General features: G+C 37.1%; 1 protein-coding gene across 10 annotated transcripts in view; it reads left to right on the forward strand.

The window, feature by feature from the left end:
* The window catches only part of PKP4 (plakophilin 4), a 231836-nt gene that overhangs the window by 173687 nt on the left and 41329 nt on the right, over positions 1–16820 (forward strand). For 7 of the 10 annotated variants that reach the window (XM_027588571.1, XM_027588575.1, XM_027588573.1 and 4 more), the window contains 4 exons: positions 1556–2108; positions 7510–7698; positions 9663–9882; positions 16560–16692. In XM_027588571.1, the coding sequence (XP_027444372.1) occupies positions 1556–2108; positions 7510–7698; positions 9663–9882; positions 16560–16692 (1095 nt within the window). The remainder of the gene's footprint in view (positions 1–1555; positions 2109–7509; positions 7699–9662; positions 9883–16559; positions 16693–16820) is intronic. The other 3 variants (XM_035726564.1, XM_027588572.1, XM_035726563.1) reach the window with 1 other exon arrangement.

Here is a 16820-nt window from a genome sequence, read left to right on the forward strand (position 1 = left end):
GCCCCAGTCCAGCCACCATCCCTCACTGTGGCTGCATTAAGAAAGGCATCTGAGACCTAGTGTTTGCGGGAGTCTACAGATTCATAGAAGGACCAGCCATGGCAGAAATGTTCTTCATTTCCCATTCTGGTCTTTTCCAGCTGGCTAGCCCTAAACCCACCAGAGACTTTGAGCATTCCTCCTGTTGCAGCAGACTTTGGGGTACTTTTTTGCATCTCTTTAAATCCACCAGCTAGGGGCACCTGGGTGGCTCATTCGTTAACCGTCTGCCTTCAGCTCAAGTCCTGATCCCAGGGTCCTGGGATCAAGCCCCGCATCGGGCTCCCTGCTCGGCAGGAAGCCTGCTTCTCCCTCTCCCACTCCCCCTGCTTGTGCTCCCTCTCTCACTCTCTCTCAAATATCTCTCTCTCTCTCAAATAAATAAATAAAATCTTTAAAAATAAGTAAATCCACCAGCTAAAGATAAGAGCTCATAGATCAAAGGAGGTAGAAAGAAATGGCCAAAATCACTAGGGAGCCACACTTGAGCTAAAAGAAGAGAAATTTGGCTGGAGCACCTGTGCAGCCAAGCTGTCCCTTGAGAGTAGCTTCACAGAGGAGAGCTTTGGACCCCAGACCTTATCCAAGCATTCATTTATTCCACATTGAGAGAACACATTCCTTTTGTTAATGGGGCCAGTCCATAAAGATGAATAAATTATAGACACTCCTCTAGCTACATTTAGATTGATGCATTCAAATTTTGTTTTGTTTTGTTTTGTTTTACATAAATGCATTACCTTGGCCAAAGTTTGACTCACAGGGCACAGAATAAGTAGATTGTTCCAGTGACCCTTTATACTTGCAATACAGCACTTTTTTATTGTAGTATAATTAACATACAGTGTTATATTAGTTTTAGATGTACCATATAGCAGTTCAACAATTCTATGTATTACTCAGCGCTCATCACTGTGTTTTCTTTTTTTTTTTAAGATTTTATTTTATTTTTCTTAATTCCCTTTATCTATTTTACCCATCCCCCACCCACCTCCCCTCTGGCAACCACCAGTTTGTTCTCTCTATTTAGAAGTCTGTTTTTTTTCCTTTGTCTCTGTTTTTCTTTGTTTCTTCATTTGTTTTGTTTCTTCATTTCCACATATGAGTGAAATCATACGGTATTTGTCTTTCTGTCTTATTTCACTTAGCATTATATCCTCTAGATCCATCCATGTTGTTCCAAATGGCAATACAACATTTTATCTGTTGTGAAAAATGCATAGGCAAGAGGATAAAAAAAATAAAGACAAAAGAAAAAGGAATATTAAGCATTCTTCAGATCTCTCTTTACTGGTTGATTTTAGTACTCTGAAGGGGAAAAGATAGAGATTAAACTACCAAAAAAAGGTAGAACAAGTAAAGTACAATAAGGACAAATATCCAGCTCTAAAGCATAAAAAGGAAAAAACAGTGAATTCACGTTCTTTAGTGAGCTATGTGCATTTTTTTTTCTGTAATGACAGTGGATGCAAAACCCTGGATAAACCCATTCTCTTTTTTCCCCCCCTTTCATCAGCCATCAGTAGCCAATCGGGCCATGAGAAGAGTTAGTTCAGTTCCATCTAGAGCACAGTCTCCTTCTTATGTTATCAGCACAGGCGTGTCTCCTTCAAGGGGGTCACTGAGAACTTCTCTGGGTAGTGGATTTGGCTCTCCGTCAGTGACCGACTCCCGACCACTGAACCCCAGTGCATATTCCTCCACCACATTACCTGCTCAGCGGGCAGCATCTCCGTACTCCGCACAGAGACCCGCCTCCCCAACAGCTGTACGACGGATTGGGTCAGTCACCTCCCGGCAGACTTCCAATCCCAACGGACCAACCCCTCAGTACCAAACTACCGCCAGAGTAGGGTCCCCACTGACCCTGATGGATGCACAGACTCGAGTAGCTTCCCCATCCCAAGGCCAGATGGGGTCGTCGTCCCCCAAACGCTCAGGGATGACCGCTGTACCACAACATCTGGGACCTTCACTGCAAAGGACTGTTCACGACATGGAACAATTTGGACAGCAGCAGTATGAAATTTACGAAAGAATGGTTCCACCTCGGCCAGACAGCCTCACAGGTGAGTGCAAGGTGACAGCACTACATAAAGCCTGGGGAGGAAGCCTTCCATGCGATCAGCACTGAAACAGAGCATGAGAAAGTGGGAAAAGCTCATATTTTTATCTCAAAGTTTACATTGCTGATATCAGGCTGACTTGTCTTTCAGGCGCTATAATTCTTAATGCAGGAAACTATATACATTTCTACCAACCAGAAATCTTTTACAAGGAGTACATTCTTCCTCCTCCCAATATTAGGATATGAAAAGTATGTTTTTGCATTTTAGAAGCACTGGTTGGAATTCTAAGCTGTTTGTTGGGTTTTGTTTTTGTTTTTTAATGAAAGATTTTTCATCAGCTAAGCTTACCCATATCCAAACCCCTAAGTTATGTTAAGAGATGATATTAGAGTATCTCTTTAAATTAGCTTTTTTTAAAAGAAATGCTTTAATGGTGTAGAATATGGATTTTTCTAACCCACTGCCTTGATTTTAGCTTCCCAATGGGAAATTCACAAAGCTCTTATAATTACCTTCAGATGCCACTCGGATTAAATCAGAAAGACACCAGCAAGGTGCCTGATATTACAGCCATTTCTTTCTCGGTATTTTCCTGGAGGGTTTCCCACATAATGTATAGACATTGTTCTTTTTATCAAATTGAAATTTATCTTTAGTTAGTGTTTTAAATTACATTTTTTAAGTAACATATACACAATGGGAAAAAATTAAAACTATATAAGAAAATATGAAATGCAAAGTGAAAATCTCAAGCTCCTCTACCCTCACCGAGTCCCACTCACCAGTGTATGTATACATGTATTTACATATATAAGTGTATATATTACATACAAATGTGCACACATTGTGTTTTATACTGATGGGAATTTTATTATATGTTTATATACCTCATACATATATAAATATGTGTAATATATATTTTTTCTTTTTTTAATATGTCTGAAAGCTCCATTCTCTCAATGGATGCTGAGGACCCCATTTTTAAAGATGTATTATAATTCATTTAATCTCTTCCTTATTAACGGACATTTAGGTGGTTTTTTCACTTTTAGATATTAGAGACAATGCAATAATATATATTGTTCTTATATATTTTACACATAGATACTAAGATAACTACAGCATCCATTTCTTAAAATAAAATTGCTGAGTCAAAATATGTGCTTATTTGTTCTTAAAGAAATACTGTCATACCTCCTGCCTTCCAGAAAAGTTGCATAGATTTCTATGTCCACCAATAGTTTTGAGCATATCTGTCCTCCTACACCTTCACTAGCACTGCATATTGTCAGGACTGCATCTTGGCCAGTGGAGTAGGTTAAAAGCTGCATCTCATTGTTTTAAATGCCCTTTATTGAGCTATGACTGAGATTGAAGATCGTACATTTTTTTTTTATTTATTTATTTATTTTTAAAGATTTTATTTATTTATTTGAGAGAGAGAGAATGAGAGATAGAGAGCACGAGAGGGAAGAGGGTCAGAGGGAGAAGCAGACTCCCCGCTGAGCAGGGAGCCCGACACGGGACTCGATCCCGGGACTCCAGGATCATGACCTGAGCCGAAGGCAGTCGCTTAACCAACTGAGCCACCCAGGCGCCCCGATCGTACATGTTTATCAGCCATTTTATTTCTTCTCTGCAAACCACAAGTTTAGGATTTTTGTCTATTTGTAAACTTGTAAAAGCTTTTTTTTTACTTGAAGTAAATTAGTTTCTTGTAATATACTTCACAATTAGTTTTTGCATTTTGTAACCTGTCTTTTGACTTTATTTCTGGTATTTCTTACTTATACAAGTTTTTAATATTTTGTGTAGTAAAATCAGTATCTTTTCCTTATGGCATCTGAGAAAGGTAAAGCCTTTTTGAGATTTTTTAATTGAATAATTTTGCATGAAGAATTAATATTGAACTAGAATTTGAGCTCAGAGGAAGTCCTAGTGGAGAAACTACCTCTTTTTCATTCAGTCATCAGGGGAGAGTACTTGGCTTAGATATTTTCTAGCATGCCTCTGAAAGTCTGCAGCAAAGTGAGGTAGAAATCATTTATGAAATTCTGTCTCCTAAGGAAGCCTTGAAAGATAAATAGTTGTGAGGATTTCTGTATTCCCCCTCCCCCGTGTATGTATAGAATAGCTATGCAGAAATTTATGTTTGAAATAGAGTGAAGTAGAAACCCAGGAAAGGAAGTGAGCACATAAATTACTGTCTATGTTTAACCCTGAGACGGATGATCTCCTTTGGTTTAAAAAGCCTGCCTTCTGACATTGCAGGTGAAATTAGACTTTGTTTCAGGGGAAAAAAAGCAGACCTAGCCTATCACAGATTTTTTTTTTCCCTAGTCTACTACAGTCTTCAAAAGAAGCAAAGGGTTTCCTTATATAAAGGGTCCAGGGAAGCTTTCCTTCTCACCATCTACCTACCTACTTACTCTGAATGTGGATCCTATTTTGTGAATTCCTTTCTTTTATTCTTACTTCAGAAAGTTTTGTACTTGTCATGATATTTACTATGGTTCTTGATTTCAAAGGATTAATAACCTTCTGATTGATAAACCTGAAGCAATATTTTGTAATAGATTCAGACACTTAGATATTTGGTGATCATAATTTAAGTGATGATACAATAAGTGTATAAATTACTTCCTACAACAGAAAAATATGCCTGCCCTAAAATACTCATTTCAGTAAAATCATAGCATGTCAAGAAAAGTTTTGAGAATACAAAGAATACTGTTTGCAAGATAAATTTATATTTATTTAAGTGTCTTAAATACAAAGATTTTAAATCACAGGGAATACGTCATTGTAATAGGTAAACTAGTATGTATTTGTGGAATCGCAAATAGAAACTATTGTATAGGTAAATAATATTGTGGAAGATCAGTGTTTTCCATTATTTGGAGAGGGAGATAAGACTATTAAAAATTAATTCGTGTGAATACTTCTGGAAAAATTATTTCTAATAACAATTATAGAAGGTAATTACTTGTCTTCCAATTTAAAAGATACTAAGTTTTGGTGGACTTTCTACACATAATCACTTTACTTACTCTATAGAGGCTATGTAATTTTAATGTAAATCTATAGGACTGTGTTTTATTTGCATGCATGAGTAGGTGAACAAAAATAGTAACCATCACTGTTATGTTATTCACAAAGATTTCTAAAAATGAAAAAGTACTATATTTCACTCTAATTCTAAGTCTTTTATTTCCCATTATAGTCTGTCACATATAGTAATTTCATCTCACTAATAATCTCATAACAAGTGAGTATTTGCTGGATGCTTTTTAGAGTTACCAACAAGCTCATTTTGTTACCTTTCCTATGAAATTATAGTAAATATGTACAGATATTTATAAATCATATCATACCGCATGGTTTCCAGTGAAGAATCTAGCTGGATCCTTGCACAGCGAGACTAACATTCTGAGAATGCTGCAGAATGCTTTGGTCTTATTTCACATGACCGTGGAGGGTGGGGGGTGCATGGCGGCTCAGCCGACTTCAGGAGCATCCAGCTCTCTGCTTGCGGTGCCCAAGTGTTAAGTGATCTACAGAATCCCCCAAGCAAATCACAAGCATTTGTGGCTCTACTGAGTGTTAAAATAGCACCTTTGTTGAAGAGATTACCAAGGACCAGTCCATTTACCTGCCCACTTTATATCACCATTAATAAATACAATGCCTACACCTTTATTCAGAATACTCATGAGTTCCATAAAGAAACGGAGCTTTCCTCTGCTAAGAGGAATGAGAAATCTGCAAGTGAATAAAAAGCCGAAATCCCCAAATGAGAACTTTACAGTAACGATCATCGTATCATCTTTAGAGTTATATTGGCTTCCATGTCCCCCTGGTGGGCTGACCTGGCCCTTTAATTCATGGAGGGCTCTGCCGAATTCAAGATTTCTCACACCATGTCTCCTTGAACCTTGAGGGTTAGCTGTGTTCAGTGTTGGGTGCCTCATCTCAGCCCTACCAGGAAGCAGTTCTCTCAAGGGGATGAATCACATTTCTTTTGGGGCTCTCAGTTTCCTTGGTTTTGAAATGAGGTTTGGCCAGATAATCTCCCAATTGTATGATTGTTTAAGCCTACGATCTTCATTTTAGCAAGTGGAGAGCCAGTGGCTAAAATCCACATTGGTTCATTTAGTTTCTTTCCACGTCACATTGCTGTCCGGGGTCGGTAATAATCATTCATCTTGGAAGCTCTACATATTAAACTTTCTTGCCGCTCCTCAATAAGCAATAGTATCACTCACGTTCAGGCCAATTTGCTTTTAGTTCTGGTATGACTAACTGAGCTAATAGGAGGTGAGTGATCCTATCTTTTTGTAATTAGTTACAGTGTTAATTATTTGCAGTCTTTTAAAAAGCAAGTAAGTGCTGACTTCAGATACGTTTGTGCTTTCTCTTGATCAAATTTGGAATGTAACCTTAGTATTCTTATCAAGTGACAGATTTTACTTACTAATAATGACAAATCACAAACTTCGGAGCATCATAATAGTGAATGTACTAATTCACTTTCTTTAAGAAAAAAAATGGGTTTGAAATGTACTTTTTTATCACAAGTCCCACTTAAAAAATGTTCACTTTCTAGTTATTGGCAATTTGAATGAAAGAATATTTCAAATGATTTAATACTAATGTACTAACTTTGTACTTTTCCTTTGCACTAGAAAGAAGGTAAACAAGAAGCTGGCATGTGGGTTCCTGCAAAAACAACTATGTTTGTTTAAAAAAAGAAAAATATAGTAACAACAAATAGTAATATAATACCTCATAATACTTAATGAATGCTATTAGTTTGCTGATAGTATTCTAAATTTTGTAACATAAAATTTCATGTTTTCCTCTAAAAATCATGGGTGAATTGAGAGACATATTTCAAAAGTGTTCTTGAACATCAACCTTTACTAAGCACTATTACGTAGACATTGTCCTAGTGTTGAGATTTAAGAAGTGTGGGGCAGGGTGGGCCCTGCCGCCAGAGATCTGCTTGTCCAGTTCTGTGGAGGAGCCAGGAGAATGGCATGAACCATTGTTCTTACGTTTTAACAATGAAAATGGTCTAACAGTAGAAGAGGGCATGATCTCTTTGGTCACCACAATAAAACAGCTTACAGTTGGGGAACGAATTTCCGAGTACCAAACCATCTAATAATTTCTTATTTTTTCTTACAAAATTTACCTGTATCTGGCTGCCAGAGAAGGTTTGCCTCTGAAAATGTGTATGGTGTCCTTTTCATATCTGGCATCCTCCTTTTGTGGAACTCAACAGGTTTGGTGTTTAGACTTAACATTTGGTCCTATTGGTAAGATCTGATTAATTAAGGCTTTTTCACCTCACCACAGTTTTCTCAATTTCTTGATGATGTAATTTTCCTGCCTCTAGGCTTACGGAGTTCCTATGCTAGCCAGCACAGCCAGCTTGGGCAAGACCTTCGTTCAGCTGTGTCTCCTGACTTGCACATCACTCCTATATATGAGGGGAGGACCTATTACAGCCCAGTGTACCGCAGCCCAAACCATGGGACCGTGGAGCTCCAAGGGTCACAGACGGCACTGTACCGCACAGGCTCAGGTGGGCCTCAGCGCTGTCAGCTCGTTTCCTAAATGCACAGGCCCAAGAGCAAAAGATTTTTATTGAGATTGGGTGCCCTGTTAGTATGAAATCATGTTGCCCATTTGGTTGTCAGATAAGCAGCTATGAGAGCTGATCAATAAACAGTAAAACAGAAGTTCGTGTTGTACCTCTTTATAGGCGATATATTTTTTTAATCTTAGTTTAATCTAATCAACGAACCTAGCGATTATACTGTTAATTCACAAGTAAGTTTGTAGAGCTATAAATCTGACTCTCCTTGGGTTTAAAACATGAAATCTAGAAAGGGAAACCTTTGTTTGGAATATTCCTTTGTGATTTTTGTTGCCTGAAACGTGTATTTAGAGAAGATCCTTTTATGAGTTATTTGCCTGTCTTTGATTTAGCATGTATGCAGCCCAAGTGTATTTCGTATTACTCCTTTTCAGATACTAGATTTTCTCTAAATGTCTAAGTGTTGAATGTGAAATAAATATTCCTTATGATGGGCCCAGTCTGGGACAGAATACAGTAACTGCATTTATAAAAATAGGGAGCTAGTGCATCACACGCTTGTACCACCACTCTCACATTTATGCCACACCATAGTGGCCGATAGAGCAGAAGCAATACCCCATGGCCACGTGAACTGCCAGACTGTGCTGCAGGTCTGGCTCATGGAATCCCAAGAGGCCCCTTCTTTCTTCTTTTTTTTTTTTTTTTCTTTTTTAAAATGAGCTAGTACAGGGGCGCCTGGGTGGCTCAGTTGGTTGAGCATCCCACTCTTGGTTTCAGCTCAGGTCATGATCTCATGGTTGTGGGATTGAGCCCGTGTGAGGCTCCACACTCAGCGCAGAATTGGCTGGAGATTATCTCCCTCTGCTCCTCGCCCTGATCACAGTCTCTCTCTCTCTATTCTCTAAAATAAATAAATAAAATTGTTAAAAAGCAAAAGAGATAGAACAGATTTATTAACATGCCCACAACGCTAACCCCATAAAGGCATAGCTCTAGGAGGCATACCTCCCAGAACACCAGGAAGGAGGAGACTATATCTGAATTGATTCTTTGCCAAACACTGACAGTTTGGTCTGCTGCAGGATTTTTCTTCTAATAAAATGTACCAATTTTTAATAGATATTAGTGAAGAAATATTGCACTTGTTATGTTGTATAAATTGAATTTTTTTAAAGATCTAATTGGCTTTATTAAATGATTGGTGATTCAGCATCCTATCAAGCAAGTAGAGGGGAACTCCCAAGGAATTTCTTTCATAGGATTAAGAAATAAATAATGTTATTAAAATCATTTAATTGTGGGAAGAATATGTTTGCAATTATTGGAGAGATACCTTTGCAATAATTAAGAAAGAACATACAGTGTACAGTACTTTATATATAACATCATGCAAAAATTTAGGGGAGTAGCTATAGAAGATTTTGATACATCAGTCTTCCTTCTTATGAAGTAAATTTTCCAATATTATCAAAATCCAAAGGTCTATAAATAAAACGTATATCAAAATAAGTAACTTGTGTATGCTTTGTGTTCGAAGTTTGACCTCGATTATCTACAGAGTTGAATAATTGTTTTTTATTGCTAAAATGAAATTATGACATTTTGTCATTTATTTCTCAAATTAGTTTAATTCTTTTCCCACATTTCCCTTGCATTTTTGTCACTAAATCTTAATAAACATAGTAAGATCAATCATGTAAGCAGATTTATAGTTTTACTTTTGCTCTTTTCTGCTAATAAAATTGATGTATTGTTGGTGTAATTAAAAACCTAAGTGCCTTTTTTAGCACTAATGAGCTAGATAGGTAAAATCTAAAATCTAAATTGGTAATATTGATAAAATCTATAAAGCAATTTATGTAATTGTTAAAAACTATAATCCTTCTTAAAAATAGTTTTACTTTGAAAAGTATCACCTTGTCATTTTAAAAATGTTGACTTTCTAGTAGGTGTTGGAAATCTGCAAAGGACATCCAGCCAACGAAGCACCCTTACATACCAAAGAAATAATTATGCTCTGAACACAACAGCTACCTACGCGGAGCCCTACAGGCCAATACAATACCGAGTGCAAGAGTGCAATTATAACAGGCTTCAGCACGCAGCGCCAGCTGATGATGGCACCACGAGATCCCCATCAATAGACAGCATTCAGAAAGACCCCAGGCAAGTACCGGTTATGAGTCTCCAGAATGCTGCAGTATCACGGGCATCCACAGTTCCTTCATTCTGGCTTTTTTTCAAGTTGCCAAGTCTATTATAGTATCTATTATATAACTCCTTATCTCTAGTATTTCCACTTGTACTTTAGCACTGTCAGTCATTGAGTTTAATTTCATTTTAAAGATAGATTCCTTCTTTCAATGCTTTAATAATAAGTTAGAGAGTACCCAGGTCTGTGTGAATATCTGCAGCATTCATCAGTGACATACTTCGGCAAGACAACTCCCTGGGATAGCCTCTTAGTCTGAATTATGTGAAAGATTTTTAAGGATCATTTTACCCCTTTTCCTTTATCCTGACTGACCCTATAGATGAGGGCTTCAGAAAAAATGTATGGTGTTTTAAATTGGAAAAGACTGGTGTTGTGTACATTTTGAATCCTGGTCAGTGCTGTGTTGTGCTTTTATTAACTATTAACTTCTGCCATTTAGGAGAAAATAGTTGACAAGAAATTCTCATATTTCATAAGCAAAAAATTTTGGCCAATAATACATGTTTCCCCCTTTTAATTTTATTTGGCCATGTAGAAATCATGTTTTATTAAGGTAAGTATGAGTCATTTAGTACTTGATTGATTTTGAAAAAGAGCCTCATCTGTAATGAAAGCCATTTAAAATATTCAGGAAATAAAAAAGATAGAAACTGAAAGAGAATTTTAATTTCTGAAAGAGTGAAATTATTGCTAAATTTTAAGCAGCTTGAGTATTATATGAAGGCATATATTAGCAAGATTTCATTCATTCACTCTTTGCCTACAAATTGTTTTACTGGAAAATTGTTATAATTATTGATTCATTTTTAGCAATGTACCAAACTTATTCTAATGAATGTGAATTAAAAACATGAGTGAGATTTTGCTCATTAAAACAAAATAAAAATACTTTTGAGTTGAATGGGAAGCCCACTGCTTCACTAGAGCCATTCCACCTAGTCACTCTTTTGCCTAAAGTTCTTTATATTTATAGTTCATACATTCATTTGGTTCTGCTAGTCCATGTTCTTGCCATTTTAAGGGTTTTTAAATAATGTCTTATAGTACCTCCAATATAATTAAGTCAAAAATACTTATACATGATTTCATTTTTTAAAACCTCAAAATGCCAAATACTAAGGCACCCTAGTAGATGCAGAAATTCCCAAAAGGGTTGTAAATTATAGCCTATTTAGACTATACCTCGGCTGACCCTGCAGAGAAAAGAATAGCTATCCAGAAAGACAGTGAAGTGTGATTAGAGCTTTGAGCTTAATCTGTGTCCCTAAAGACTTCAGTTTTGACCTCTGATATGAGTTTATACACTATAAATAAGGATTTCATGTATGATAATATACTTCAGCTATTCATAGTATGATAATTTTGTAGTCTAATGCATAAAACTGTTATGGCTAGGTTTGATTATGTGAAACTTTACTGATAATGCATTTTGTAAGATGAATAAATGATTATAATAATAAGTGCGTTTATTCTAGATGAAACTGGAATCCAGATGAATCTGAAGTTTAAATATTCAAACCAAAATAAAAAGCTCATGACAGCTTTTAATTTTTAGTTTTGGGAAAATAGCAAACTTGAAGTAATATTTTTATTCACTTCTAAGCCCATGTTCTTTACCATTACTGCTGCATTATAATTAGCCTGAAAAATTTCTTGTAAGACTGAAGCAGTTACTGATGTTTTCTATATAAATGGAAATCTGTGTTGTCTAGTGTGGAAGCAAAATGTATTAGTGGTATAAGTGACACATCTAGAAGGAGTAACAGAAGTATCTCCTGTGGAAAGTGATAGTGACATAAAGAGTAATAGCATTCATGGTGTTCCTTTTGAGCAGGGCCTATTTTTGCACAGATGTGCAAAATAATTCCATTTACTCTCTATCCCTTTGACCTTTATATTGTCAAATATTTTATGTCTACATCCGTAATAAAACCCATAATATAGTCTTATTATTTTTACTGTAAATATTCAGTTATCTTTTAAAAAATTAAGAGAAGTAAGAAACATGATCTTTATATTCACTTCATGTTTACCACATACAGTTCTCTTCCATATATTCTTAGTATAAATTCAGGTTTCCATCTCAACCCATTTCCCTTCAACCTAACCCTTCCTTTAGCCTTTCTTGTGTTGCATGGCTGCCAGCTTTAATTTATCTGAAAATGTTTTTATTTAATTGATTTTTAAAGGATATTTTTGCCAGATATAAAATTCAGGATTGACAGGTACGGGTTTTTCCTTTTAGTTCTTTAAAAACTGTCATTCACTGTCTTCAGACCTGCATTGTTTCTGAAGAGAAATCATCATTCCCATTATGTAATATACCTTCTCTTGGCTGCCTTTCAGGTTTTTCTCTTTATCTTTGACTTCCAGCAATTTTACTGTGACAGGCCTAGGTTTTTGTTTTGTTTTTTTTAAAACATTTAACCTGCTTGGGATTCACTGAGATTCTACGAATGTTAGTTGATGATTTTTACCAAAACTGGGACATTTTTAACCATTATTGCTTTACATATTTTTTTCTGCCCCAGAATCATTCTCCCCTGGAATAAGTTGACATTATCCTACAGGTTACTAAGACTCTGTTTATATTTTAAAATCTTTTTTCTCTATATTCTTCATATTGGTATTTTTTATTGATCTGTCTTCATAATTTACTGTCTTTTCTTCTATAGTCTCCACAATCTCTGGTAAGCCCATCCAGTGAATTTTTTTATTTCAGATACTTGAATTTGGTGGGTTTTTTTTTTATAGTTTCCATATGTCAGAAGACATTCTTCATCTATTCATTCCCTACGTGCATGTTTTCCTTTATTTTTGTGAGCACATCTATAATGACCTTTTAGAGTCCTCCTCTGATAATTCCAACGTCTGGGTTTTCTCTGGGTCTGTTATTATTTGGGTGTTTTGGTTTTGGTTTGTTTTGTTTTTACATCTTTGTAGGTCACATTTTCCTATTTCCTTTTATGCGTAGCAGTTTTAAATCGTATGCTAACTATTGTGGACAATACATTCATTGTAGGGACTCTGGATTCTGTTGTCTCCTATTAGGGTTCTGAGTTTTGTTTTGGCAGATTAAGTATTACTGACAGATGCTTTTGGTCCTGTCAAGATTGGTTTTGTTCTTCTAGGATGGGTCTGTTTCAGGTTTGTTTTACTCCTAGTGTATTCTTCTACTCTCTGGCATAGTTCTTTGCGGAGACTAAGTCCTGGAGTGCTCAGTGAGGTTTGCTCTCTGGGCTAGAGGTCCAGCATCACGCAGCATATGCTCAGCTCTGTCCTCCAACAGCTACTGCACCGACCTGTACATGTGTCATGAACATGTACAGCCCAGCACTCAACTAAGGACTTGTGAGTAATCCTCCTGTAGACTTATAGAATCTCCTCTTCGTAGTTCCCTCCTCTCCTGTACCCTGCCCCACAAAATCGAACCACCTTGGCATCCCCAAATCCTAGTCTCTCCCCCTCAGTTCACTAAGTCCATTGCTCTATTTCATGGACTCAGCTTCCTGTGTCATGATTCAAAAAAATGCCCTCAGGCAGAAAGCCAGGGTATATGGGGCTCCTGTGATGATTCCCATCTCTCAGGGATTACATTCTTGTCTTATCTTACCCAATGTCTGGCACCTAAAAACAGTTCCTTCCTACTAGTCTGGTTGTAGAGTTGTGTTTTGTGGAAGGGCAAAATCTAGTACCAGTTACTCTGTCATGGCTGAAAACAGAAGTCTGGGCTTAGATGCTTAGGGTTTTTTGTTTTTTGTTTTTTTATGTTCAGTTAGCCAGCATACAGTACATCATTAGTTTTTGATATAGTGTTCAACAATTCATTAGTTGCATATAATACCCAGTGCTCATCACCACAGGTGCTGGGCTTAGGTTTGGATGATGCAGATCCTGGCAGGCATTGATGCCATCCAGCCAGCCCATGAATTGATAGCAGTCTTTTCAGGGTATATTTCTGCTGAAAATCGGGTTGGAATTGATGCCAACCAAGCCTAACCACCCATCTCTAGCTGGAGCCCCCCCTTTGTATTGTCTGACCCTCATAGTACCCAAGGATACCAGGAAATCTTAACCATATCTGTGCCATTTAAAGAGGAGGAAAATGTGTATTCGTAATGATTGTGAGTCATCAAAGAAAGATGAAGTCACACTTCTTGCATTCTGTTAATTACAGCATAGATTTACATAACAGGCTTTAGACAGATTTTGACCAGAAATAGTTAACATAGTTAACAGTACATAAAAGGGAATTTATTTATTATAGAGAGTGACCCTATTTAGAATAGTTCCTTTCTTAGGGCTGGCAAATATTAATAAAACATCCATATCAATATTATTTCAAAGTATATAAAATATTTTAATATACATCATCACAATTTAATCATCACAGCCAACCTAAGAAGGAGGTAGAGATGATAGTTTTATTGTTCCTATTACACAGGTGGGGAAAGTAACACTCCAAATAATTAAGTAGTTTTTAAAATCACATAGTAAATAAAGGATCTAGAATTTCCACATGGGCAATCCAACTCCAAATTCTGTGTTTTTTCTGCTGTATTAGCCTGCCTCTCTTGGCATTTGTGATATTCTTCGTGTTTACTAATGATACTCTCATCCAGTCTGTCCCCCAAGACAGAAATCTCCATCTTACCCTTGGCTTCAGTTTTCCGAAAATGATCTGGCCGCTGTGCAGAGAGTGAATGGGGGGAGGGGGTGATATCTGAAGCAGAGAGAGTGTATAGGAGGCTGTTAGATGGGCCAGGCAAGATAGAGAGAATGGATGGGTTGGGTTTATATGAAATATTGTAGAAATAGTCAACAAAGCTTGCTGATAGGTAGGATAAGAAGGATTTAGGAAAGGGAGAAGTCAAGGATGGCTCGATTTTGTTTTGAGTAAATAGTGGAGTCTTCTTGTCACCAGTCTTTTCTGACTCTAGTACATTCTCTACTTGGCCACCAGAGTTATCTTCCTTATAAATGTAACCTTATAAATATTGCATTCTCTCACTCTTCTGCCTCAGAACCTCTGCCTTCTGTTCCTTATGTGTAGGGGCAACATACAGACTACCTGGGTTTCACCCACCTCTGGTTATTTAATTACTAATCTCAGTTCCTTTTCTCTCTTAATGTTATTTAATAGTGCCTACCTAATGGGGCAAGTCAAGGTAAATGAGGTAGTGCATATAAAGCTTATGACATAGTGCCTGAAGCAGGTAAACTCAATAAATAATAACTCCTGTTGCTGATTATTAAGACTAAACTTCTTAGTTGGGCATATAAGACTCTGTACATGAAACCAATGCTTTTATCTCTCTAGCACTTGCTATGGTACCTGCAGCATAGGAAGGATTCACTGTTCATTTGAATGGGTATGTATGTGTGTGCAGATGTAGATTACCCCTTTGTATTGGATAAGCAAGTTAACACATGGAGCCTTCCCAGACTAAGAGGGACTCTAGGCCTTTATAAACTGGACAATAGAAGTATCACTAGGTTGCTAATTTAAAGGGTTTTTAAAGGTTTATTCAGTATTAATTCATTTTTTGTAATAGTTCATTCTGTAGTCAAAGTCTGCAAATTTGTTGTTTTGTGAATCATTTCTAAGAAGCTGGTCTTCATATGATATAAGCATATATTCACATTTAACAAGGATCCCAAAAAGTGAGCCAATCAATTGACATCAGAAAATTCTAACAATGTGATGTTACCTGAAATGGCAGAGTATAAAAGTGGATGAGCTTAATATGATTGTATACTCCTTATACAAGAAGTTGGGATAGCATAGGGGTTGATGATAGAAACTCTGAAAGCAGATAGCTCTGCTGTTGACTAGCTGAGTGACTTTAGCAAGTTGCTTAGCCTCTCTGTCTCAACCTCCATATCTATGTGGTTGCAATAAGAATAAATGAATTAATATACATGAAGTACCCAGAATAAGTACTCATGAAATATTAAGTGCTATTTAATATGATTCAGTTCTTTGAAAAAATATTCTGTATACCCATATGCATATTTGCACACAGAATAGAAAAAAAAAAGACCAGCAGGAAATGTCAACAGTGGTTTTTTTCTGGGTATATAGGCTTATTGATTAAATATTTTTTTATAATTTTCTGTGTTTCTATCTTACCATCAAGAGCAACCATACATATTAAGTTTCTTAAAAATCTTCGGGCCCGCACTATTTGCAGATTCCGGGCTGACACCAGACCAGCCTTTCTTTCTCTCTGCTCAGGCATGACTTCTCACCTGACTAAAGTGCACTTGTTCACCTGAGCCTCGCACCTGCAAATTTCTGACATAGGTAGAAAGGCATAAAATTAGAATCGAAGAGGAAAATGAGAATGGAAAAGTTTTTCATATTAAGAACTTCCTTTGTTCTCTTGAATCTCTTTCTGTGCATCTGTTTTATCGTGATTTCTTTAAGATCAGAAGCATCCAGGCCTCTGCATATGTGGATCAGGAGCGGGGCGGGGGAGAGGCTACTTACATTTACCTCTTTTAGGAGTCTTGTAACTGCCAGTTCTGGCCTCAGCCAAGCCTTTTTTCTTCTGACAAATGCTTTGTTCAGTGCATTGTTAAAACATGGTCCTTTCTTTTTTGAAGCCGTGTTTTTCTCACACAGGGAGTTTGCCTGGCGCGATCCTGAGTTGCCTGAAGTCATCCACATGCTGCAGCACCAGTTCCCGTCAGTCCAGGCGAACGCGGCCGCTTACCTGCAGCACCTGTGCTTCGGTGACAACAAAGTCAAAATGGAGGTACAGCCCCTGGCGCCGGGCAGGCCCCCGGGACGCAGTCAGTGCCTTTCCATTGAGCAGTCACACACATGTGTGCTTTAGAAATTACCAGATGCAATTCAGGGGCCCTTTCAAAGGGTTACCCCTTT

This window comes from Zalophus californianus, chromosome 3, assembly GCF_009762305.2.
Source record: "Zalophus californianus isolate mZalCal1 chromosome 3, mZalCal1.pri.v2, whole genome shotgun sequence".
Taxonomy (NCBI): domain Eukaryota; kingdom Metazoa; phylum Chordata; class Mammalia; order Carnivora; family Otariidae; genus Zalophus; species Zalophus californianus.